Source organism: Phytophthora sojae, assembly GCF_000149755.1.
Source record: "Phytophthora sojae unplaced genomic scaffold PHYSOscaffold_7, whole genome shotgun sequence".
NCBI classification, from domain to species: domain Eukaryota; phylum Oomycota; class Peronosporomycetes; order Peronosporales; family Peronosporaceae; genus Phytophthora; species Phytophthora sojae.
The window spans coordinates 3,701,003-3,723,412 of NW_009258121.1; the positions used below are offsets into that span (position 1 = coordinate 3,701,003).

A 22,410-nucleotide genomic window follows, 5' to 3' on the forward strand; every position below is an offset into this window, starting at 1 on the left:
GATCCTTCCGCTAGTCGGCCACTAGGGTGGCGATCACAGCAAACGTGTTCGACAATGTCGTGAGCCATCGTGAAGTGAAAACTAACTTCGCACTGCAAAGTTTGCAATACATGTATTGTGCCAAGTGTGGCTCCTCAATGCCTCCTCAACCACTGGCATTGAGTAGCGAGCTGCACCCGTGCGCACCGATATGGCCTGAGGTGGGCAGCACTCGCCGGGCGCAGTGGCACTTAGTCCTGACCGCCTGCACGCTGGTTGGAGAGCCTAGCGGCATTCTCCCAGCACGAGCAAATTCGCCTCCGCCGGTTTAACGGATTGAAGTTCAACGGATCGCAGCAGATTGTGCATTATCAAAACAAGTGGCAGTCTGTACAGATATCCTGTGAGAATGAGTGTTTTGCCCCCATGCTTATTCCATTAACACGTGCCTAGAAACTGGAGTCTCAATCGCTGACTAAAATGCTGCGTGGCCCTGGATTAATGCAGACAACCCGACGGCAGACCGAAGTGTAAGCAAGGTCGGCATTTTTTCAACCGAGCAACCGAAAACTCAATTCGCAGAGAAACGAAATAGATCGCTCCCTGTTTACTAAGTTAGTAAACAGGTAATACTAACGTCACCCAGAAATCGGTACAGACAAATCAACGTCTGGGATCTTATAAACGGCCTTTCACTCCATAACCAACGAGGCTTGACAACCGGGTCCGCTTTGGTATGTTTGCCTAGCATTTCACACTGGCGACACCCGTCGTTGCTTGTTGTGCGTGACTATTGCTATGTAGGATGCTTGGTTGCTTGCTCGAGCTGCTCCCTGCCAGCGTTACCCTTCATTGCTCCCTCATTTCCAATTTGCTCGCGACGAAGCAAATCTACCACCACCGCCCAGCCCGCACCACACAGCAATGACCAAGTGCTTCGCCATCACCACTGTGTTGGTCGCCTGCGCTCTGTCGGCCACATCCGTCACTGCTGACGGTGCAACGAGTGCTACCTGGGGGTACAAGCATAACGACTCGAGCATGGCTAACCCGGAGCACTGGGCGGAGCAGTACCCGTCGTGCGGTGGCTCGAAGCAGTCGCCCATTGATATTGAGATGTCCGGTGGCTGCAATGCTGAGGCGCGCTCGCTGACGTTCAGCGGTCAGTGCACGGACTACAACCTCACCCAATCCGACGAGGCGTTCAAGGCCGCTGTCAACGGAGGTACGAGCACTACGTCTGCAGACTATTGGGTCGTCTAATATATTTTTCTGTTGATAGGTTCCTGTGCCGTGTCAGCGAACAATGCGTCGTACAACATGGTGCAGTTCCACCTGCACAGTCCTTCGGATCACACGCTGAGCGGAGAGCACCTCGACGCTGAAGTTCACTTTGTGCACAACAACACGAACGGTTCTGCGATTCTGGTTGTCGGTGTCTTCTTCAAGGCTGTCGACGGAGGTGAGACTAATCCCTGGGTGGCCTCCGTTCTGGACGCGCTCGACACGGTCAGCATGAACTCGACGGTGTCCATGTCAACGTAAGTTTTGCTGTTTGCTGCCCCTCGATGGCATGGACTTAACCTATCTGTGTGTTTGTATGAAGTACATCGTACGCTGACGTAGTTACCACTGCTGCCGACGCCCACGGAGTGTTCAACTACGCTGGGAGTCTCACCACCCCGCCATGCAGTGAAATCGTGGACTGGTGGGTCGTCAAGCAGCCCGTGAATATCTCCACGACCGACCTCGCCCGCCTGCAGTCGCAGCTGAAGGAAATCCCCATTACGGACGACGGCAAGAACGCACGCCCGGTACACCCGCTCAACGGTCGCGTCGTCGCCGCATACCTCTAGATTCCTAGCTCCATGTTCCTGCTTACATTTCATAAGAGCCTGTTCGCTACGTAGCTGGAGATGGCCCTGTAAATCTCTAGGTAGCTCCAAGAGCTGGAGACGAATTCACAGTGCCATCTCTAGTTGTCTTGTTGTGTGCTACCTACTTTTGACCAATCCGGTCACACTTTTGGTTTTCGTCTCCAGGCACAACATGGGAGACGAAGATGCACTTGTCCTCGCTGCGTGCTCCGCCGTGGCACAGGCTGTGGCTTTGTATGCAGACAGTTGCGAACCAGGACCTCCTGCTGGCAAGAAGAACCGTTTTACCGTCACCACTCTGCGCTTCGAGTCGATGCTTCAATCATCAGCCTATTCAAGCTGGTTCGAGACCAATCTGCGCTGTACGAGGTCCACCTTCTTCCGTATAGCTAGCTTTCTACAAGAGCATGGGGTCGCTTTTGCACAAGCTAAGGTCAAGAAGCATTCCTACGAAAAGAAGGTGGCAGCGGCGCTGTATTTCCTGGGCTCAGCGGGTGGATATCGCGAGGTGGGAGCTGCAATGGGCATGGCTAGAAGCTACGTCATGGAGATCACTACGGAGGTAGACGTTAGAAGCTCCTTTCAGACGAGACTTGCCTCGGCCCTGTGCTGCTTGCGATGCGGCCGAGGCTTGCAGACGCTCGAGCATGCGAGATGGAGCGGGAGTAGGCTCTGGCGTAGCAGACATCGCCACTGATACTTGAGCTAGCGGAACAAATGTTGACGCAGTCTCGGCGCCTTCTAGCAGCAGACCTTCATCACCGGCAGATGGTGTCAGCGAGACGAGGGGCTCGGACGCTGGCGTTTCGTCATGACGTGCGGGGGGCGCAGGAACCGAAGAGCCTTGAGCAGCGGCATGTGCCGCACGCGTGGCCGCACTGGTGAGGCGAGTCGGCATTTTCTCAAGTGGGGAGGAGAGCCATCCCATATCTGTCCTGTGATTGGCTTAAAATTTGTCTGGAGATGGATACATAGCGAACGAGCTGTAGGTGGAGATCAAGCACCATCTCCATCTCTAGTACAACGCGAACAGGCTCTAAGCATCCACTAGAGATCATGAACACGATTTGCCTTGAAACGTGCCTTGCTCGCTGAGCACGTCCAGCCTGGATGTGCTCAGGGGACCGCCCCCATATTATGCTTCCAGCGACTTGGTCAATCCACCTGGTTCTCCGTGCTGCGAGGAAGGAATCGACCGTGCGTACGCTTTCAGACAGAAGCAAACTGTTCGACACCTTGCTGGGCTTCATCGAGCTCGCGGCTTTTCGAGAGGGCGATGGAGATTGCGACGCGCAACTTCACGCAGTAAGCACCTCGTATTGCACTGTGTTTACTACGTGAAGTGCGAAAGAGTTCTGCAAAGAGAGCCGTTCGCAAAAGTGTTGTCGCCGCAGAGCCACAACATGCAACTGAACACTCTCTTTTCTACGGAGGGATAGGAACGATCGGGCGGCACACTTGGTCGTTGGTGACTGCCGAACGCAAGCTTTGACGTCGCGTCAAGATCACTGCTCGGTAACGTCTCGCCGAGGTTTCCTGCCAGATGGAGGGCATAAGCAACACACCGGGAAATGTGCCGTGTTACTTCGAAGTGCACTCAGATCAGTGCAGATTAGGAAGATTCGCTTTCAAAATGCTCTATATGCACAGACTAACCTAGAATCTAAAGCACCAGCAAGACTATCAAAACTGGGTGTTCATGGTTTTACTTGCACTGGATCAACCAACTTCTGGTAAGACACTACAACATGGAAGCACCAATGCATGCACTTCGTCTGCTAGGCGTTCGAACGCAAAAAAACTAAGCGTCGAACTCAAGGAAAATGATACTACGCCCTATCATTCATACCACGATCAGGTGAGGATCCAGCACTATGCCGTCGGCCAAAGCTTTGCATCGCAATCTTTCTGGTTTCCGTTTACAGGTAATCCTTCATGCTGTACTCTAGTCTGTGGACTTATCCCTGGTCGAGCTCCGAAAACTCTCGTTCGTTCTCAAGATCGATATCGACAAATCGAGATTTGTATGTTGCAGTCCGATCTCACTTCGTTTGGATGTTCGTTTTGCCGGTGCAGCACGGCAAAAGCTCCCCTGGCCCCACGAGCAAGGTACAATTCCGCGTGTCCGGTTGTTTATGACAGCAAGGTTGCCGTGTGTGACGTTCGGTGGACCCCGCACAGCACACTGCTTACGGTGGCAAATCGCGGAATCGGCACCATCCCAGGCAAAAATGTGGAGCTCTGCGGTTGCCCTCTTGCCTTGCCTCACTGCCTGCACTCGGTCCTCGTCCCTACAGCGGGAGTTACCGCGTTTGGGGTCGTGATTTTTAATCAAAAAAGAAGTCGTCATTTCCGAATTTAACAGCTCTTCGACACCACCACCGCGACAACAGAACAGCCCCCAATGAAGTTCATCGCCACTTCCGCTGCCGTTGTTGCTGCTTACGCACTTCCCGCTTCAACCGTTGCTGCTGGTGGAGCTGAAGGCGCTGCGTGGGGCTACAAGAACAACGATACGGCTATGGCCAGCCCGGCTCAGTGGGGCGAGCACTACCCTCACTGCGATGGCACCATCCAGTCTCCCATCGACATCGTGTCGTCGGATGGCAAGCAGAGCACCAAGGCGAAGAGTACCCTCCGATTCCGCGGAGACTGCCCCTCTTTCAACCTCACTCAGACCGAGGAAGGGTTCAAGGCGAGCGTTGTCAAAGGTGCGTAGATGATTGTACTCATCAATTTGCAAGCACCCAGTACAAGTATCAACTTCTCCTTCGTTTCTTTTGCAGGCACGTGCCAGGTGAAGGCAAACGCTGCCAAATACGACTTGGCCCAGTTCCACGTCCACGCTCCGTCCGAGCACACGCTGAATGGAGACCCCCTCGACGGAGAAGTTCACTTCGTCCACAGCAACGCCGACGGTTCTGCCCTCCTCGTGGTCGGTGTCTTCATGGAGATTGACCCCTCCGGTGACACGGACCCGTGGCTGGAGTCGGTTATTGACGGCATTGACGACGTCACTCCCACTTCCTCCACCATGATGAAATTGTACGTTGCATTATTCTCGGCTACCCGCGTAGAGTTACTTACGATATCGTGATTGGCTTATAGGACATCATACTCGGCCCTTGTGAAGAAGAGTCTGCAGGGCAGTAGTCTCTACAACTACCCTGGAAGCCTCACGACGCCGGGGTGCGACGAGATTGTCGATTGGTGGGTCGTGGAGCAGCCAGTCAAGATTTCAGCGAAGGACCTCACGCGTCTTCGCGAAAACCAGGGAGAAATCCAAATGATGAACCATGGAGAGAATGCTCGACCGGTGCAGCCTCTGAACGATCGCACTGTCACCAGTTTTGAGTAGATGTCATCGAGGTTTTCGTTAATGTAGCAGTGTTTTGCCTTGTTGCATACGGAATAGGTTCACCAAAAGGTATCGTCTATTATGCCAGTAACGTGGACAAACACAAATTACTACAAAACATTCGAAATTTCTCAAAATCAATACAATATTATAGATAACATAGAAGTAATTTACATCGCCGTAATCAAACTTTTATGCATATCCAATTAATTCACATATATTGTAATATTAAACATTGTATAATAATAATATTTCCCAATAACAGGTATTTAACTGCAATACATTTATGATTGTATTATATAAATAATGTTTTGTCGCAACCACCTGCTCTCTAGGTTTGGACGCCAGCTTAACCCCAGTCCAAATTTGTCCTAGGAAAAAGGACCAAATTGGTTTTTGGTGTGGCGTACATAAGCCGATTTGTCCTACCTCGAGCCCGGTAGGACGAAAAATGACTAGACATTTGTATACCCGCCTTAAGGATAGAGACTGTCGCTTCTAACAAATCACGCATTTGTATCGGAGCTTAAAATACTCAGATCCAGTCAAATCCTCAAATTTGTCCTAGCAGCTAGGACAAATTCGTCAAAGTGATATGTTATTAGAGACAATGTTCAAATTGCCTTTATGTCTACAAGGACAATCGATTAAGTGAAGCTGATCCGTCAACAGAGAGATTAAGGAAAGGGTTTTCTGCCCATGCTAAGAAAACTTAATATTCATGTGTCGTTTTATGACAGTGGGGCGCCAAAGTTTTGGTCCTTTCGTTTGTCCTAGGAACGATCTGGGGGGGGTTAAGGAAACTCTTCAGGAATTTAAAATCATAGAGTGCTGTGTCGCGCTAACTGATAAGGATCTTTGGTACCGATGGTAGTGCAGACACTGCATTCCTTTGAAGTCAACATTTTGGCATCCAATGCGGCCAATGTAGTTAAACAATTCCTCAACCCTACTGTAGTCTCGAGGAACGACCGCACCGTTGTTTACATGTTAGTAAATGTTCATTCAATACAAAAGCACATGTTGCATACTCGCCTCATGGTCCGGATACCTTGTTAGCCTACCGACTTACGACAGCGTCTGGGTGCATGTATTCGTGGGCGTATGGCAGGAACTGCTCGACTCGAACAAGTGCTACATTTAGAGTTGTTGTGCCAAATTCGTACCAGAATACAGAATCGTCGTGCTCGCGAGGAGTCCATGCAGACGAAAGAAACCACATAGCAATTCTGCTTCGTCTCAAGTCTCGCTGCAATTCCTCATGCAGCCACCGTGCTTGGAATAATAGATATACTCCATAGTAGCCAATTGTGCTTGTTACCACCAGCAGGTTTAGTGAGAGTAGGGAACTCCTTGTGGCTCGGGGACAAGACGATAGGAGGACCCTGGAGTCCCGTTAGTATCCGCAATGTCGGAAGCTAACCATTTGGTTTGCTAGGCTCGCCCTCCCTATACCTTTTGCTCCAAACAATAGGCATGCAACGGGAGAGCGCCGCTGCGAGTCTGCCTCTCTGTGTAGGCCAGCCATAAGAAACTCGTCGCGATGGAAGCCCCACCGAGCAGGCGCAGTAAGCTTGCGGTGGTTGCTGTCGTGGCGTTTATCTATCAGGCACTCGAAGTTTGTATCGCGCAGGGATCGTTTTCAGCCTCGTCGTCGTCAGGAGCATGGTCATCCTCCAGTGGCTCTGAAGTTGGCTTTGTTCCCGTTACAACAGTAGCCGAGGAGTTGGCTCAGGAATGGTTCACCGAGAACTTTTGGGACAACATGACGCAGTTGGCGGTTGGCGTGGACTCAAAGCTGAAAAACTTGTCTACTAGCGATGTGATCTGCAGTGGCATGCCATCGCTCCAGCGACGCTCCGCTGAAACTCTCCCCAACTCCGGCTGCCCCGACATTTTCACGGCGATCGATGCTTCATGCACGTGTCTGATCAGCGGCTACAACGGCACTGACACTTGGGAGTTTCGAGTAGCCCAGCGCAGCGTCGACAGCGAGTACCCAGCCAAACTCACTTCCGCGGATGTTCTACATGTCGACGCTATCAGGACGATGCTGGTGCCTCCAACGCTCAAGACGCTGTATGTTCGTGTGTATTATGGTTGTTTGTATCGCCTTCGAACTAACTAGTGCGACGCTGCTTGCAGTCGTATCGTCGGAGAAGGAAGTTCGCCACAGGACATTCAATTCGCGCCGGAAGATAGGCGTATCCCTGGCACTGCGTTACCTGTTGCTACCAGCCCCAACGACTCGATCTCCGTATCGTCCGTGTGAGTACAGGTTTCGATGGTGAGTTCCGTGATTGATACCCTTGCTAACCAGTCGATTTTTACAGGGAAATTATCAACATTAACATGTTTTCAATCACGCTCTCAGCGTCCTCCTTTCTGCCGCCAACAACGACCAATCTGTGAGTGTAATTTGTGAAAAGTGGCATGAATCATAGTCTAACACTGTCATCACTCCTGCGTCTCGTAGTACCCTGCGAAACTGCAACTTGTTCGGCTTTGGCTTCCGATTTTTCGACGGAGTGACTGGGCTTAAGTACTTGTAAGTCATCGGTGGCAAAAAAAGTTGCTCAATAATGCGCTAACTTGTTATTTTCCTGTCGGTATTTAACAGGGATCTGTCGTCCAACTCGTTGACTGTTCCTTACGCTGGATCAACTACCCAGAGCACTTGCTCCAATGAATTCTGCACGATTGAAACACTGTACGTGGTCGAACCGTGATCAAGATGTATTTGAGTTTATACTAACAACACTTTTCTTCGTTTGATCCATCGCAGGAATCTCACCAACAATAGCCTGACAGCGTTCCCTACCGTGGTATTCAACATCGACAATCTACAGGAGCTGTACGTGTTTCTCTCTGCAACCATGAAATATCTCCCCGGTTGGTCTGACATCACACCATAATCCCTTCCAGGTACATTGCCCATAACGACATCACGGACTTCAACATCAGCAACTCGACGTTCGCCGCTATCAAGAACTTGGCGGTCTTCGAGTCTGATCAACCGGACCCAGCGGCCACCTGCCCCTGCGGAACGTGGCAAACAGCGCACAACTCGCGGTTTTGCGTTGCCAACAGCACAATCTCAATCCCAGGTACGCACGCAATCATCGCTCTCGTATCAACGTCAACACCAAGCTAATACTTTGTGGTATTGTGGGTTTCTGCCTTGACAGAAACAAGTTCAGGGACGTGCACCGAATGCATCCTCTACGTGAGTATCATCGGCGGCTGCGTAGTGGTGGCCCTCATAGTGCTGCTGTTGTGGCAACGAGCCCGCCTTCGTCAACGAGCTTCCATGCCCTCGGCTGAGTCCTCGCCCTCCAGCTACTACCTCGCCAGGAGCGGTGGCGAGACCGCAAACTTCCAGTCTTCCGACAAAACCACCACCGAGGCGTTACTGGAGGACCCGATCATTGTCACGAACCGCATCAACTACAAGGAGGTCAAACTAGGCAAGTGTCTAAGCAGAGGCGGCTTCGGCCTGGTGTTCGTCGGGCAGTACAAGGGCCGCCAGGTCGCGGTCAAGAAGATCCGACCCGACCGCAGCCTCGACCCGAAGGACGTCAAGGCCTTCCTCAAGGAGATCATCCTCATGGCGGAGCTGCACCACCCGCGCATCGTCGAGTTCGTCGGCGTGGCTTGGGACAACCTCAAGCACTTGTCCGCCGTCTCGGAGTTCATGGAGGGCGGAGACCTCCGACACGTGCTGCGGAGCTTCAAGCGCCAGGGCAGTCCGTTGTCCTGGAGGAGCCACAAGGCCGTCATCGCGCTGCATATCGCCGAAGCCATGCACTACCTGCACTCGCACTCGCCCAAGGTGATCCACCGCGACCTCAAGTCCAAGAACGTGCTGCTGAACCGCCACCTGGAGGCCAAGCTCACGGACTTTGGCGTCTCTCGAGCGCAGTACTCGGTGCAGACCCACGCCATGACCGCCGGCATCGGGACGTCCTTCTGGATCGCGCCCGAGGTTCTGCTGGGCCGCGACTACAACGAGCAGGCCGACATCTACTCGTTCGGCGTCGTGCTGTCGGAGATCGACACGGACGACTACCCGTACTGGAACGACGCCAACCGTGACGGAGCTCGGGGCAAACTCGAGGAGGCCGACATCCTCCGGCAGGTGGCCAAGGGCAACAAGCGACCGCAGTTCTCGCCCAACTGCCCCGCCGCCATCGTGCTGCTGGCCGAGAGCTGCCTGCAGAAGGACCCCAAGGACCGACCGACCGCCGCGAACATCGTCGACACGCTGCAGCAGCTTCTGGGCTCGAGTCTCGCGCCCAGTCTGTCCGACTCGGAGTCGTCCCCAGCATCGGGCTCTGCGTGGACTGCAGACTCTAGACAATAGATACATGGATGTGTGTGTATGTGTATGTTAATGTCCACCAACATGTCAATAGAGTGAATAACTGTCCTCAAGGACACCCGGCTGATCTTTACTGGTCGTATCTGATGTACCCAAAGCCAAGACAGTAGCACGGTACAATGGTGCGGTGTCCGTGCACGTGCATGAAGCTGTGAATGGGAAGCCAGATGGACCTCCTCTGTGCTTTGGGTCCAGCGGAGACCGAGACGCTCTCTGGCTGTCGACCCTGAATCCGCCGGTATGCGGTGGGAACTCACGCCCAAAGCAGACTAGCGTCCGGACCCACAGATTGATAGTCGGTGTCATAGAGACTTAGTCTGCGATAGCCGCCGTACGAGGCAGCGCTGCTTCCATGACGGCCGGCCATCGTCACTGCAGCCTCATAACGCTTTGCTGGCTGCTGTGGCTGTGGAGTGCAGCAGCAGCTCAGAGCTCTTCGTCGTCGTCGTCGTCATCGCTATCGTCGTCGGGTTCAAGGGCTTCGAATACGACGGAGGCTGGCGACGTGACGCCGGCGGAGGTGCTGGCCCAGGACTGGTTCGAGGCCAACTCGGACGCGAACGTGACGTATCTGGCGGTGGGGGTGGACTCGGCGCTCTCGAACATCTCTGGCAGCGACGCCATCTGCGGGAAGGGCGTGCCGTCGCTGCAGCGGCGTACGCCGAATGAGCTGTCCAACGGCGGCTGTCCTGCCGTCTTCACGGCTCTGAATGGGTCCTGCACGTGTCTTCCCGACTACAACAACTCCGAATCCTGGGGGTTCTTGGTGACGGCAAGGACCTCGGAGGAGGAATACGACTATCCGCTTACTATGAACGCGACGGATGTGCTGCCCATCGATTCGATTCGAACGCTCTTGGTGCCGTCGACGGTCGTATCGATGTAAGTATAGACCTGCGCTTTCGTACTTCGAGAGTACTAATACTTTTTTACATTCTAGATCGATTACAGGCGTGGGGGAGGAACCTCAAGCTATCTCCTTCGTGCCGCAAGATGTGGACTTGCCGGGATCCGACATCCCCATCGCTGTGAATGAAGAGGCTACTAGCGACGCCACCTCCATCACAGCCGTGTGCGTACTACGAATATTACCGGTTTTCTTTTTTTTACCTCAGGCTAACCTTTTGCTGCCATGTAGGCGCCTGGAAAACATCGACATGTCCTCTGTTGTGCTGAACGTCGGCTACTTCTTCCCAGCCACTACTCTTAACCTGTAAGGCGTAGGTTTGTGCAACGCGAAGCTCTTGGTGGGGAGGAGATGGTGGGCTAACGTTCAGGCTGGTGAATTGTTTTGCTACAGTACAATGAGAAACTGTGGGTTGGAAAAGTTTGGCTACGATTTCTTTCAAGGACTCAACTCGGTCGAATACCTGTGCGTACGTCGGTGATTCAATGCTGGAATTGGGGGTGAGGGCTAATATTTTTGTTTGTTTGTTGGGTTTGTACTGAACGAGCAGCGATCTGTCGGAGAACAAGCTTGCTACGGCATATGCCGGCAACACCATCGGGAAAACTTGTACAACTACATTCTGCGCAGTTCAGATTTTGTAAGTTCTGTACTTCCATTTAATTTTTTTTCTGTATCTAACACCATGCTGTGGGTTGGACAGGAATCTAACTGGAAATGTGCTGACAAGTTTCCCTTCGGTTGTCTTCAACCTCGACGACCTCAGTGAATTGTAAGATGCCTGTGAAAAACCTGTTTTCTGTGGAGTAAACGATCTAGATATTCAAGTTGCTGACTTTTGTGCGTCCAATGACCAACAGATACCTTCGCAACAACAATATTACGGACTTCAACGTCAGCGCTTCCGTCTTCAGTTCGATCTCGGCATTACGAGCATACGAGTCGGACCAACCAGACGAGTTGGCTACTTGCACTGGTGGCACGTGGCAAACCGCACACAATGTTACGTTTTGTGTCCTCGATACCTCCACAGCAGCGGAGGGTACGTTTGATCAACCTGCATTTGTTTCATGTTCGTTGCATGAATCTTAATTTTTACCTGTTCCTTTATGCATTCTTCCTGAGCTAGATTCATCGAGCAGCACCAGTTCCCTTGTCTACGTTGCGATTGCAGCTGGATCCGTCGTAGTAATGCTCTTGATCATTTTTGTGTGGATGAAGTGGGGTCCTCGATCAGACATAGAGCGTCTGTCCTCCTCCTCCAAGATCGACAGCACTAGAGCGTCAAACTTGGATGAAACAAGGCGGGAAGTAAATCAAGCTCTTCTCGAAGACCCAGTGATTGTGACCAACCGTATCGAGTACAAGCAGTTGAGACTCGGCAAGTGTATCAGCAAAGGGGGCTTCGGATTAGTATTCACCGGGGAATACAAAGGCCGTCGCGTGGCTATCAAGAAAATTCGCCCAGATCGCAGCGGAGACGTCTCGGAGATTGAGGTCTTTCTCAAGGAGATCATTATGATGGCGGTGTTGTATCATCCGCGCATTGTCGAGTTCATCGGTGTGACCTGGGACAACTTACGCCACCTGGCAGCGGTGACTGAGTTCATGGATAATGGCGATCTTCGAGAAGTTCTGTATACTTTCAAGGAACGGGGTTCGCCTTTGTCGTGGCAAACGCACAAAGCTTCTATTTCGCTGCATATTGTCGAGGCGCTAGCTTATCTGCACTCGCAGCATCCGAAAGTAATCCACCGCGACCTCAAGTCCAAGAACGTGCTGCTGAACTTGTATTACGAGGCCAAGTTGAGCGACTTCGGCATTTCGCGCATGCGGTACGACATGGAGACGCACATGACGGCGGGGGTGGGCACTTCGTTTTGGATTGCACCCGAAATTCTGCTCGGTCGGGACTACGACGAGCGCGCAGACATTTATTCCTTCGGCGTGGTCCTCTCGGAAATCGACACGGACGACTATCCGTACTGGAACGACAACAACCCTCACGCAGCTCGCGGCAAAATCCAGGAGGCCGAGATCTTGAGCCAAGTCGCCGTGGGCCACATGCGGCCGGAGTTTTCGGTGGATTGCCCAGAGGAGATACTGGCATTAGCAGACGCGTGCCTGCAGAAAGACCCACGGAACCGACCGACCGCAGCGGAGATCGTGATGATCCTCCAGAATTTGATTCATCCTTCACGCTGCGGGTCATCGTCGCAGATGTCCGACGACTCCGGATCGATATGGTCGGTTGAAAGTCCGAGCAATATCATTCTGTAATGAATGGATCGACGAGGAAGAAACTCTAATTCGGTGAGAATATAACGCGGAAGTATCTCGAATCGATCATCGATCGATTAAATTTTTGTGTAGAATGACAGTATCCTTCGATACTACACTTAGAGCTCTGTTCGCCCGCTTATTAATGGAGAACCAAGCCCCATGTTTTTGTGCAGCATCGGAGGAGGAAACGCTCCTTCTTGTCCTCGGTCTCAAGGCGCGAAACCCTTTTTGGGAACGAATTCTGAGGCCACGAGCGAAAGAAACCGCTTTTGCCGACGACGCGCTCGAAATACTAACCCACGATTTCGAGCAGTTCGTTCATATTGAACGATAAAAGGGAACGTTATGAATAGGTTTGCGAGTGAGTTTAGCGTGCTGCAACGGTAGCCGCGTTTTGAGATAGGGTGGCATGGCTTCAAGATGACTCCAGTTGGACTGCGGTGGGTGTGGCGCTTAGCTTTGCACCAGGCCACTAATAACCGTTTAACCCTGTACCAAGATCAAGGGCTCCGCGGGTTCTGATGTATACTTTCACTTTGTGCCTCTTGTCCAACTCGCATCCTCGCTCTTGTATGTCCACCGTTTCCAGACAAGAGCATGCTCCGGCGCCCTCTATTGTTAGGATGCGAAGTTCTAAAGTATTGCTAGCCCCAGGGAACAGAGAGAGCCACGCGACGTGTGTGGCTTGAGAGCGCCTCATCTCGTGGCGTTGGCGTTACTAGGATAGCAGTAGCCATTCGCTGATACAGGGCGATACTGAGGTTGCGTTGCCAAAACTAAATAGTGTTCAACGTTTCAGGATAATTAATAGTGCTGTGTGTTTGCCGTAGGACGCAACGGCCACTTCCACTTTTCAATCCACCACTCGCCCCGATCCCACGTCGAGCAGCCAGCCAAGGGGCCATTTCTAGTCCCAGACAAGACCCTGCACAAGACCAACGGCAAATAACGGACGTAAACGACCCCAGTTGGGCTCCTTCTCAAGCTATTCTTACAAAAAGGTTAGCAGTTTCTGCTAACACTAACACTGTTCGGAGGCCCGCAGTAGCGTGTGCGCCGCTGGGGCCTGCGACATTCGCCATTTTGCAGCAGACTTGGACATTTACCTGTCTCCCGAGTCTTCACACCTGCCGTTATGAATCCGCAGTCGCAGTGCCCAAACTCAGCCCGAGTGAGCCCTCCTAGAAATCCCTCCAGAAACCAGCACCTCGATGACCCCTTCGTGGTCTTTCAAGCACAAACTTCGACCGATGCTTTCGCTTTAGAGCCAACTGTGGTCACGACAGCCAGGTCCCGGACTTTCGAGCGCCTCAACCACAGTTCTGCGCATGGTCAAGACCCGCTCAATGCTCTCGATCTTGTGCTGGCCGAGTCTCCGATCGCAAACAATTCTCGGAAGCGAGTCTTGCCGACTTCGGTCGCGTTGATGATGTCCAGAGGCAGTAGTCACCAACAGAGCCCGTCCATTCTGGAGCGCTACGCTCAAACCGTCCCGCTGTCTGCATCCTGCCAAAGCGTCCAAAAGCGTTGTCTGTTTCCAGACTGCACCAAGATGTCCGTGAGCAAGGGGCTGTGCCGAGGTCACGGAGGCGGCCGTCGATGCCACTTCGCAGGGGGTTGTACCAAAAGTGCTCAAAGCCGCAGCATGTTCTGCTGGGCACACGGTGGCGGTCAGCGCTGCGATATGGACGGCTGCATGCGGTCGCGTAAGACCAAACACTTTTGCGTCGCTCACGTGCGCCACGAAGCGGAGGGCGCCAGGAGCGACCAGCTACTTGCTGGCAAAAACAGTCGAGCACCTCACACGCGACGCAGCCGCTACGTCCCTGTGCCCACGCGAACTCATCACCTGCCCTCGCAGAGGTTGCTCCCCAGCTTGGGCCAAGCGCTGAGCGCTGCGTCACTTTCGCTCCCGAGCTTCCCCATTCTCCCCGAAGTCCGAGCTCGCTGCATTGATGAATGAAGCCAGGCTGGTCCGGTAGAACTACACAACAAACACCACCAACAAGATATTTACCAGGTTAGTAGACAACAACTGGGGCCGAGTTCTCAACGTACAAAACGTGGAGCAGCACACTCCACACGAATAGATTTATATCTTAGTCACTAGTTCCCGGCCACGACCGGAATTCACTCTTATATCGCGAGGCGAGGGGTGCTGGCGGCGAGGGCGTCGTCGTCGCGGAAGTCCACACAGTTTCGGACGAATATTGCGTTGGCACCGTGCGCAGCAGCGCCTCATTAAGGCTGGGAAGCTGCAGCGCAGGCGGCGGGATACCAGACACCTCTCCGGCGTACTGGTGGTATTGGGCAGTATACTTGCGTTGCTCGTGAAGGACGTACTCCCCCGACGGCATGCGCATGTTCTCTTTGTTGTGGACGGCCGACAAGCCACTGTCGCAGGAGACAGTGGACTGGCGGCCGACGCTGTCGTCCGAGTCCGCACTAGTGTATGAGCTGGAGGAAGTCTTAGACTTGGACGCAGCCTTCGCGGCCTTCGTAGACATCGGCTTGGGCACACTGTCCGAGTCCGGCATGGGGACGGTAAGCTCCATGTCCACGTGATCCACACAGAACCGCTTGGTCTTGCGGCTACGGCGGCAGTTTGGCGCCTCGCAGCGTTTGCCGCCTCCATGGGCCCAACAGAACGGACTGCGACTCTGCGCGCACTTGGTGCAGCCTTGATGTTGACACCGCCGACCACCTCCATGGCCACGACACCGTCCTTTACTGACGGCGATCTTCTTGCAGCCTTCAAACGAGCACTGCTTGGCGCCGCAGCCCGTGAGCAGAGCGCGGGCCAACGACGGCGCGATCTCATCTTTACCCACCGCCGTAGAAGTGGAAGTAGAGGTAGAGGCGGCCGGCGCCTCGGGCGTCGATCCGCGCGTCCTCTTTTTCCCGCTAGCCACAGTCTCCGTCTCAGCCCTGGGCGGCGACCGCAGTCGAATCTGATGCACTCCGGGGGGCGACGCCGACGGCACCGGCACCGGTGCAGGCGGCGTCCTCAGCCCCGAATTCAAGATCTGGCCGCGCGCAGCCCAGCTCCTCTGCTCCTCCTCAGCGTAGCTGGAGATCTTCATAGCTTGGAAGGCCGCTTGTTGCTCCGCCGTCATGCGGTCCGGGGATGGCATGCCGCCGTACGGACGACGGATAGGGGCTGGAGGGGCTTGGTAGTATACTGGCTGTTGCTGCTGTGCGTAGCCCTGGGAGGCTGGGGCCGCCCTGGGGCCGTCCAGGAACTTGCCCACGGCGCGGAACAGGCGCTCGCGCTCGTCTCCTTCGGCCACGGAGGACGCGCGGCGCATGGGCGGCGGCGTGACGGGTCTGGGCCGACGCGCGGTCTCGTCCAGACCCGCCACGGACGCCTGCAGCAGCGGGAAGGACCGCGCCACGTCCATGGTGTCGACGCGCGGGGCCGGAGGCTGACGCTGCTGCTGCTGCTGCTGCTGTTCGAGCACCTGCGCGGCCGCCATGACGAGCTGCTCGGGCGTGGGCGACGCGCTCTGGTGGTGCACGGTCCAGGCCATGGCGCGCGGGAACAGGCGGTGGCGCAGCAGCAGCGCGGCGGCGGCGTCCGCGTCCGGGAGCGCGGCGTCCGGGTTGTCGGCCATGAGTGCGCACTCAACTCGCTTGCTCAGTAGGCGGGCAATTTCAAAGTGAGCGGGCGTTATTGCCTGGTTGAGATGGGAAATAATAATCTGAGCAGGATTTTGACGAATTCGTAGGTAAATACCGTAAAATGTAGCGAATAAGCGTATATGAGTGATGGTCAAAGTTGCACATAGAGGTAGGTGATGTTATATCAAAAAGTACCGTGGAGGATGCATAAGCAAGACTTTGGTAAGACAGCGTTGAAGTCGTTGCTGCTGCTGAAAATGCGATGGCGCTAGAGGTCAATGCTGCTTTCCCTCAAAGTTGCAGGGGGGCATGCCTTTTTCCTGCAGGTATGTGGGGATGCTAACGTAGCGCGAGCGTTGAGCCACCAATTGTTATTGAGAATATCAACTTAGACTGCCTGGTCCGTCTCAGTCCCAGCTGTTGCTGATTAATGCCCGCTTTGATCGTTTACGATACGCTGTTGCAGGTCTCGTCGTTTCCCTGATAATCAAGCGCCAGGTGGCCGTCTCAACAGCGGACCAAAGATGAACCCGGTCTCAGAGCTAAAGGACCTCATGCGTACGGCACCACCGAGAGCTTTTCGCCATGGGTCCGTTCGCTCAAAGGATGGCAACGCGGCCGAACGCGCTCTACGACGGCCCAGGCGGAGGATCTTGGGACACGCTTCAAGGGATAAGATGTGTGATAGGGTCTAGGGTCCTGGTGGTACCAGCGGCGTCGTCAAGCCGCTCGGACCGAAGCGGGAAGAGCTCGACAAGGTCAAGGTCAAGTTGCCGTCAGGACCGGTCCGCCACGTGTCCAATTGTTCATTTGGTGCGTTCGGTTCGGGGTCACGCCCCTGGGCTAATAGAAAGGGGCCGGAGGAGCTCAGGGTCAACTCAACGACTCGGCTCAGCTCGTGGTGCTGCCTGCGTTGCCCGACGGCGAAGAAAGCAAATGCCTGGATTCTGGTAGCTCTGAGAAACGCTGGAAAGGGGCCGCGCTGCAAGCTGTCACCACTTCGTTGTCGTCGAATCTAGGGGGGTCTGAAGAGCCGGGCGTGCATGGAGCAGCCGCGAACGGCGCGAGATGATGCTAGGAAAGGCAACCGGCAGTACATGTTGGTAGGCATCATCTTGTCGAAGCGTTCGTGTATTGTATTTTGCACCTCGCAAAAAATGCGTCTGCGTGTTCGCCTAAGCAGCACAGTGCAATAGTCGAAACGCTCTTTCACCAAAAATGCCATGTTGAATTAGAAAAGTACAGTTGGAGTCTTTTAGGCGGATTGCGGTCACCCGCCGGGCGGACCAAAGGCGGGTGACACCGCTCTTTCTGGTCGACAGCCTCGTTGAATTTCGAGGCCGCAGTATGCGACGTGAGCTCCTCGGTCCGTCTCCAGCGCACAGCCGGCGGCGTTGAACAGGATCGGCGTAGCGCAGGCGCACGCACGTGGGTAAATCTTCACTGCAGATGAAAGAGGGCTTCGTGCAATTCGATCTCCATCGGGCACGCTTCAAAAGAAATCACCGTTGGTGAATAGGATGCCGGCTGGGAAATCCCCAGTGAATCCTCATTTGACATGTGAAGACGTAGAGGAAAGGAAATTTTATTGAGATGTCTAGCTATAGCTAGCAGTCGAGGACCTCGAGGGGCCTTCAACCTCGTCGAGGCCGCGCACCGCCTTAGAAGAGGCTGTACGCGATCGCCGCAAGGGCACCGGCTGCAAGGCTTGAAAGGGACATCACGCTCGCTGACGAGGTCGAGGTGGTGGTCGTGGCGCCGGACGAGGAGCTCGACGTAGACGTGGTCGTAGTGTTGCCAGTGCTGCTGTCGCCGAGCACGGGGTCATAGTGGAGAGTTTCTTTGAAAGAGGTGAAGACCCATTGGAATTCAGTGTCGCCCGCTGTGTCAACCACCGATGAGTTCACCAATGGCGTCTCGACGCCGTCTACCATTGCGTAGGTCGGCGTGTCCATGAACATGGAGTCGCCCATGTCCACGCGCTCGACGTCCGAGGCATCGGAACTACCGGAATCACTGCCCTTCGCTTTCTTCTTCGGCTTGCCCAGTTTTCCGCCCTTGGGTCCCTTCGCATCCAGCGTGACAGCGAGAGTGAGGGTGTTGGCATCGTCATCGAAAGGCCAGTTGGCGATGTCAACCGTGAACTTGAGCGAGCCGGCGGGAACGGTGAGGTTCTGGGAACCGTACGACACCGCCGTAGTAACCGGGTAGATGTCGGCCGTTAGGTTGAAAAGCGCGCCATTCTCCTCGAGTGTTGTCACGAACGTCGTTGAGTATACGGTGGCTCCGTTCACGTCCTTCTCTACGACGTCAGTCCAGTCGCTGTTTTTGGGTTTGAATTTGTCGATGTGGCCCACCTCGTCGCCGGCAGCAGTTAGCTCCGTGAGGCTGGCGACGGCGAGCTTCATGAATTTCCCCGCCGTGCAGTCTCCGGTCGGGCAGACTTTCATGACGGCACCAGTTCCGTCGAAGTCAGCTGCGGTTTTCATGTGCCCCGACTTGCCGGAACCCGAACCAGAGTGATCCTTGGGTTCGAAGGACTTCTTGGCGGAGGCCCCAGAGGTGTGGGCGAGGATGCACACGAGGGCGAAGGCGGCCGGGTTGACGATCTTCATGGCTTCAGTGGATACGGCGAGCGGGTATCGACGGTGGCTTGAGAGACAGCGAAAGGCTGAAGGCCTCTGGGTGCTTGAGTGGCTTGGTTGCTTGAGTGCTTGGAAGTGTTTTTCGGAATGACAATGGTCAGGAGAGTTTCGCTCTTCCAACAAAAATGCAGCAAGTATAACAAATCGACAGCATCCCGCATTGGGCGCGTCAGACACGAAGGAACCCACCATGATTGCAGCAACGTGGCTATTTTGGCAAGACAGCAGCACGCTTTTTAATGCTTTTATTAACCGTAGGTGGCTGTGTGTATCGGTGCTACGGCACGGGATCGGACGCTGAGATACTGTGGCCGGATCTATTTGAAAATGAAAGCATGCTGCAGTCGCTGCAGTTGGGCATGGCGTTTCAGCGCGTTTTGCTTTCTGGTTGAGACAAGGAAAACTCCGCTAGCGGCTCCACACTCGCAGTCTTATGAAGCAGCATGCCGTCGATCGCAGTGCCGAGGCTGGTGTTCCTGATTCAGGAATGCTGGACAGTACCCAGCCGAATCTACCGAAGCGATGTTGAAAACTGAAGCAAAACATGATATATCGGTAGGCGACTCTTGGCCAGGATCCACCACCTCAACTCGAGCTAGTCGAGGCGTAGCTGCTGCATGACGCCGTGTGACCACAGGTTGAAGCGAGTCTATCCAAGCGATCTCAAGCTCGTGCCCGTTTTGCGCGCTGCGATTGCTGCGCTCATTGGCGAAAAATGCTTCGAGTGTATCCTAGTGGATACACTCGCGACGGTCTCTGCTAAGCTCCTCACTTCCAGCATTGTCGACACCTCGACGGATACAGTACGCACTTACTCCGACGAGCTACACCATGGACCCCGTCCCCCCTGCAACGCGGGGCCAAGACCGCTGCAACCTGGACGTGTACACGCTATTCGGTGAGTCCAGTGACGGCCCCATCGGCGTCGCTCCCGCGCGTCCGCAGCGTCAACCGACTGCAATCCAAGACAACCGACTTCCACGCGTCACAGTCGTGCCGATACCGACACCCGAACCGAGGCAGCTTCCAGTCGGCCGTCAGTCAAGGGTCAGCGCTGTGGTGTTCGAAGACGGAACTGCACGCGCGCGACTGCTGTCGGATGAGAGCGACGCCCCGTTCAGCGCTGGCTACTGTCGCCAATTGGCGGCCATGTACACGGACGTCGGCATGTCGACGGTCGAGCGAGTGCGGTGGCTGTGCGGCTGGATGGTCCTGGTCTACGCGTTGACGTGCTGCGCGTGGTTCGCCTGGCCGGCATACACAGTTCCAGTCGTGGGGGTCCTCACAGGCACTGGAGGCTTGCTCGCGTGCCAACGCCCGCACGAACGGACTTACTTGACGTACGTGCTCATGTTCTTGGCGCTGAACTACGCGCAGCTTGTGCTACTTGTCTGGCTGGTCGTCATTGAACTTCCTGCAGAACTGACGGCGACGTGCACTGGAAACTGCGCCGGGGAAGAAACCAAGGCGGTGTTTATCGTGCTGCTGGTGTTGGCGACGGGGATCTTCCACTGGCGAGTGGTGGTGACTACAAGACTCTACGTGCGTGAGTTCCGAATGGTCGAGCAGCTTCAGATGCAGGGGTCTCAGGCGTTCCTCTTCAACGCTTCATACTCTCGCGCTGCGGCTTCGTCCACAATGGCGACGGACGTTCAATCAAGATCCTCGGCTAGTGTTGTGTCGGTGTCTGTTGTTGGAGATGCAGAGTAGCAGCACTCAAGCTATTACCCCCAAGCAACACGAGTTTGAAGCTGCAAACTCCCTGGATACTGGTAGAGCGATATGTAACTTAAGGCTGCACTTTGAAATGGAATGGCTGTGTATTATCCGTGTGAAGCTTCGTCTAGTGACAAAACGGAAGCGCTGGATGGTATGAAACACGAAACGCTATGGAGCAACAAGAGCGGGGAGAAAGGTTCCCCACCTTCGACTCGCGAATCTCGGCTGCGTCCACGGTTTAGTTGCGGCGCAGGCGAGTGTATGTGGTCGTGACGGCCGGAGGAGTGTAAGCAGAGCCCGACGAGGCACTGGCAGCCTCACTGTTCTGGCTCGCCGAGGTCGTGGTAGTAGTGTACGAAGTGCCCGACGACGCGCTAGCAGCCTCGCTGTTCTGGCTCGCCGAGTTGGATGGAGGGGTGTAGTAAGTAGTGCCCGACGAAGCGCTGGCATCCTCACTGTTCTGGCTTGGGGCATCCGTGCAGGGGGCATCCGTTGAAGTCGAGGCCGAGGCGTCCTCGCTGCTCTGGCTCGGGGCGTCCGTAGCAGGAGTGTACGGGGTGTACGGGGTGTAAGCACCGCCGGACGAGGCGCTGGCACCCTCGCTGCTCTGGCTTGGGGCATCCGTAGCAGGAGTGTACGGGGTGTACGGGGTGTAAGCACCGCCGGACGAGGCGCTGGCACCCTCGCTGCTCTGGCTTGGGGCATCCGTAGCAGGAGTGTACGGGGTGTACGGGGTGTAAGCACCGCCGGACGAGGCGCTGGCACCCTCGCTGCTCTGGCTTGGGGCATCCGTGCAGGGAGCGTCCGTTGAAGTCGAGGCCGAGGCGTCCTCGCTGCTCTGGCTCGGGGCGTCCGTAGCAGGAGTGTACGGGGTGTACGGGGTGTAAGCACCGCCGGACGAGGCGCTGGCACCCTCGCTGCTCTGGCTTGGGGCATCCGTAGCAGGAGTGTACGGGGTGTACGGGGTGTAAGCACCGCCGGACGAGGCGCTGGCACCCTCGCTGCTCTGGCTTGGGGCATCCGTAGCAGGAGTGTACGGGGTGTACGGGGTGTAAGCACCGCCGGACGAGGCGCTGGCACCCTCGCTGCTCTGGCTTGGGGCATCCGTAGCAGGAGTGTACGGGGTGTACGGGGTGTAAGCACCGCCGGACGAGGCGCTGGCACCCTCGCTGCTCTGGCTTGGGGCATCCGTAGCAGGAGTGTACGGGGTGTACGGGGTGTAAGCACCGCCGGACGAGGCGCTGGCACCCTCGCTGCTCTGGCTTGGGGCATCCGTGCAGGGAGCGTCCGTTGAAGTCGAGGCCGAGGCGTCCTCGCTGCTCTGGCTCGGGGCGTCCGTAGCAGGAGTGTACGGGGTGTACGGGGTGTAAGCACCGCCGGACGAGGCGCTGGCACCCTCGCTGCTCTGGCTTGGGGCATCCGTGCAGGGAGCGTCCGTCGAAGTTGAAGCGCTGGCCTCCTCACTAGTCTGCTGGTAAACGGGAGCATCCGTCGCGGCCGAGGCTTCCTCACTAGTCTGCTGGTACACAGGAGCATCCGTCGCGGCCGATGCTTCCTCACTGGTCTGGTACGGGGGCGTTGTGTAAGTAGGAGCGTCAGTCCAGGTCGAGGCGCTGGCATCTTCACTGGTCTGGCTGGGT

At 55.2% G+C, this 22,410-nt stretch overlaps 10 protein-coding genes across 10 annotated transcripts; 8 read left to right on the plus strand and 2 right to left on the minus strand.

The window, feature by feature from the left end:
• Positions 1 to 903: 903 nt before the first annotated feature.
• Positions 904 to 1,835, plus strand: PHYSODRAFT_518079 (hypothetical protein; the record flags this gene model as incomplete). The annotated part of the gene is made up of 3 exons (XM_009534690.1): positions 904 to 1,204; positions 1,262 to 1,520; positions 1,586 to 1,835. The coding sequence occupies 3 exons, from the start codon at positions 904 to 906 to the stop codon at positions 1,833 to 1,835; spliced, it is 810 nt and encodes a 269-aa protein (XP_009532985.1).
• A 334-nt stretch (positions 1,836 to 2,169) lies between these two features.
• Positions 2,170 to 2,421, plus strand: PHYSODRAFT_380626 (hypothetical protein; the record flags this gene model as incomplete). The annotated part of the gene is made up of 1 exon (XM_009534691.1): positions 2,170 to 2,421. A coding segment is annotated over one exon (252 nt), but the record flags the coding sequence as incomplete, so codon positions are not given.
• Positions 2,422 to 4,377: 1,956 nt separating this feature from the next.
• On the plus strand, positions 4,378 to 5,214 carry PHYSODRAFT_514822 (hypothetical protein; the record flags this gene model as incomplete). Its single annotated transcript, XM_009534692.1, has 3 exons — positions 4,378 to 4,567; positions 4,643 to 4,901; positions 4,965 to 5,214. The coding sequence occupies 3 exons, from the start codon at positions 4,378 to 4,380 to the stop codon at positions 5,212 to 5,214; spliced, it is 699 nt and encodes a 232-aa protein (XP_009532987.1).
• Positions 5,215 to 6,757: 1,543 nt separating this feature from the next.
• Positions 6,758 to 9,577, plus strand: PHYSODRAFT_515605 (hypothetical protein; the record flags this gene model as incomplete). The annotated part of the gene is made up of 8 exons (XM_009534693.1): positions 6,758 to 7,293; positions 7,360 to 7,482; positions 7,548 to 7,622; positions 7,691 to 7,762; positions 7,835 to 7,924; positions 8,000 to 8,068; positions 8,140 to 8,321; positions 8,403 to 9,577. The coding sequence occupies 8 exons, from the start codon at positions 6,758 to 6,760 to the stop codon at positions 9,575 to 9,577; spliced, it is 2,322 nt and encodes a 773-aa protein (XP_009532988.1).
• Positions 9,578 to 10,004: 427 nt separating this feature from the next.
• On the plus strand, positions 10,005 to 10,695 carry PHYSODRAFT_370874 (hypothetical protein; the record flags this gene model as incomplete). Its single annotated transcript, XM_009534694.1, has 2 exons — positions 10,005 to 10,477; positions 10,536 to 10,695. Coding segments are annotated over 2 exons (633 nt in total), but the record flags the coding sequence as incomplete, so codon positions are not given.
• Positions 10,696 to 10,752: 57 nt separating this feature from the next.
• On the plus strand, positions 10,753 to 12,782 carry PHYSODRAFT_515035 (hypothetical protein; the record flags this gene model as incomplete). Its single annotated transcript, XM_009534695.1, has 7 exons — positions 10,753 to 10,808; positions 10,896 to 10,967; positions 11,053 to 11,142; positions 11,206 to 11,274; positions 11,363 to 11,544; positions 11,677 to 12,134; positions 12,216 to 12,782. The coding sequence occupies 7 exons, from the start codon at positions 10,753 to 10,755 to the stop codon at positions 12,780 to 12,782; spliced, it is 1,494 nt and encodes a 497-aa protein (XP_009532990.1).
• A 1,432-nt stretch (positions 12,783 to 14,214) lies between these two features.
• PHYSODRAFT_515951 (hypothetical protein) lies at positions 14,215 to 14,748 on the plus strand (the record flags this gene model as incomplete). Its single annotated transcript, XM_009534696.1, has 1 exon — positions 14,215 to 14,748. One exon carries the CDS (start codon positions 14,215 to 14,217, stop codon positions 14,746 to 14,748), a length of 534 nt encoding a protein of 177 aa, XP_009532991.1.
• A 93-nt stretch (positions 14,749 to 14,841) lies between these two features.
• On the minus strand, positions 14,842 to 16,399 carry PHYSODRAFT_563385 (hypothetical protein; the record flags this gene model as incomplete). Its single annotated transcript, XM_009534697.1, has 1 exon — positions 14,842 to 16,399. One exon carries the CDS (start codon positions 16,397 to 16,399, stop codon positions 14,885 to 14,887), a length of 1,515 nt encoding a protein of 504 aa, XP_009532992.1. The 3' UTR covers positions 14,842 to 14,884.
• A 1,668-nt stretch (positions 16,400 to 18,067) lies between these two features.
• PHYSODRAFT_248889 (hypothetical protein) lies at positions 18,068 to 19,021 on the minus strand (the record flags this gene model as incomplete). Its single annotated transcript, XM_009534698.1, has 1 exon — positions 18,068 to 19,021. The coding sequence occupies one exon, from the start codon at positions 19,019 to 19,021 to the stop codon at positions 18,068 to 18,070; it is 954 nt and encodes a 317-aa protein (XP_009532993.1).
• Positions 19,022 to 20,200: 1,179 nt separating this feature from the next.
• Positions 20,201 to 20,530, plus strand: PHYSODRAFT_445780 (hypothetical protein; the record flags this gene model as incomplete). Its single annotated transcript, XM_009534699.1, has 1 exon — positions 20,201 to 20,530. A coding segment is annotated over one exon (330 nt), but the record flags the coding sequence as incomplete, so codon positions are not given.
• Between the last annotated feature and the right edge of the window lie 1,880 nt (positions 20,531 to 22,410).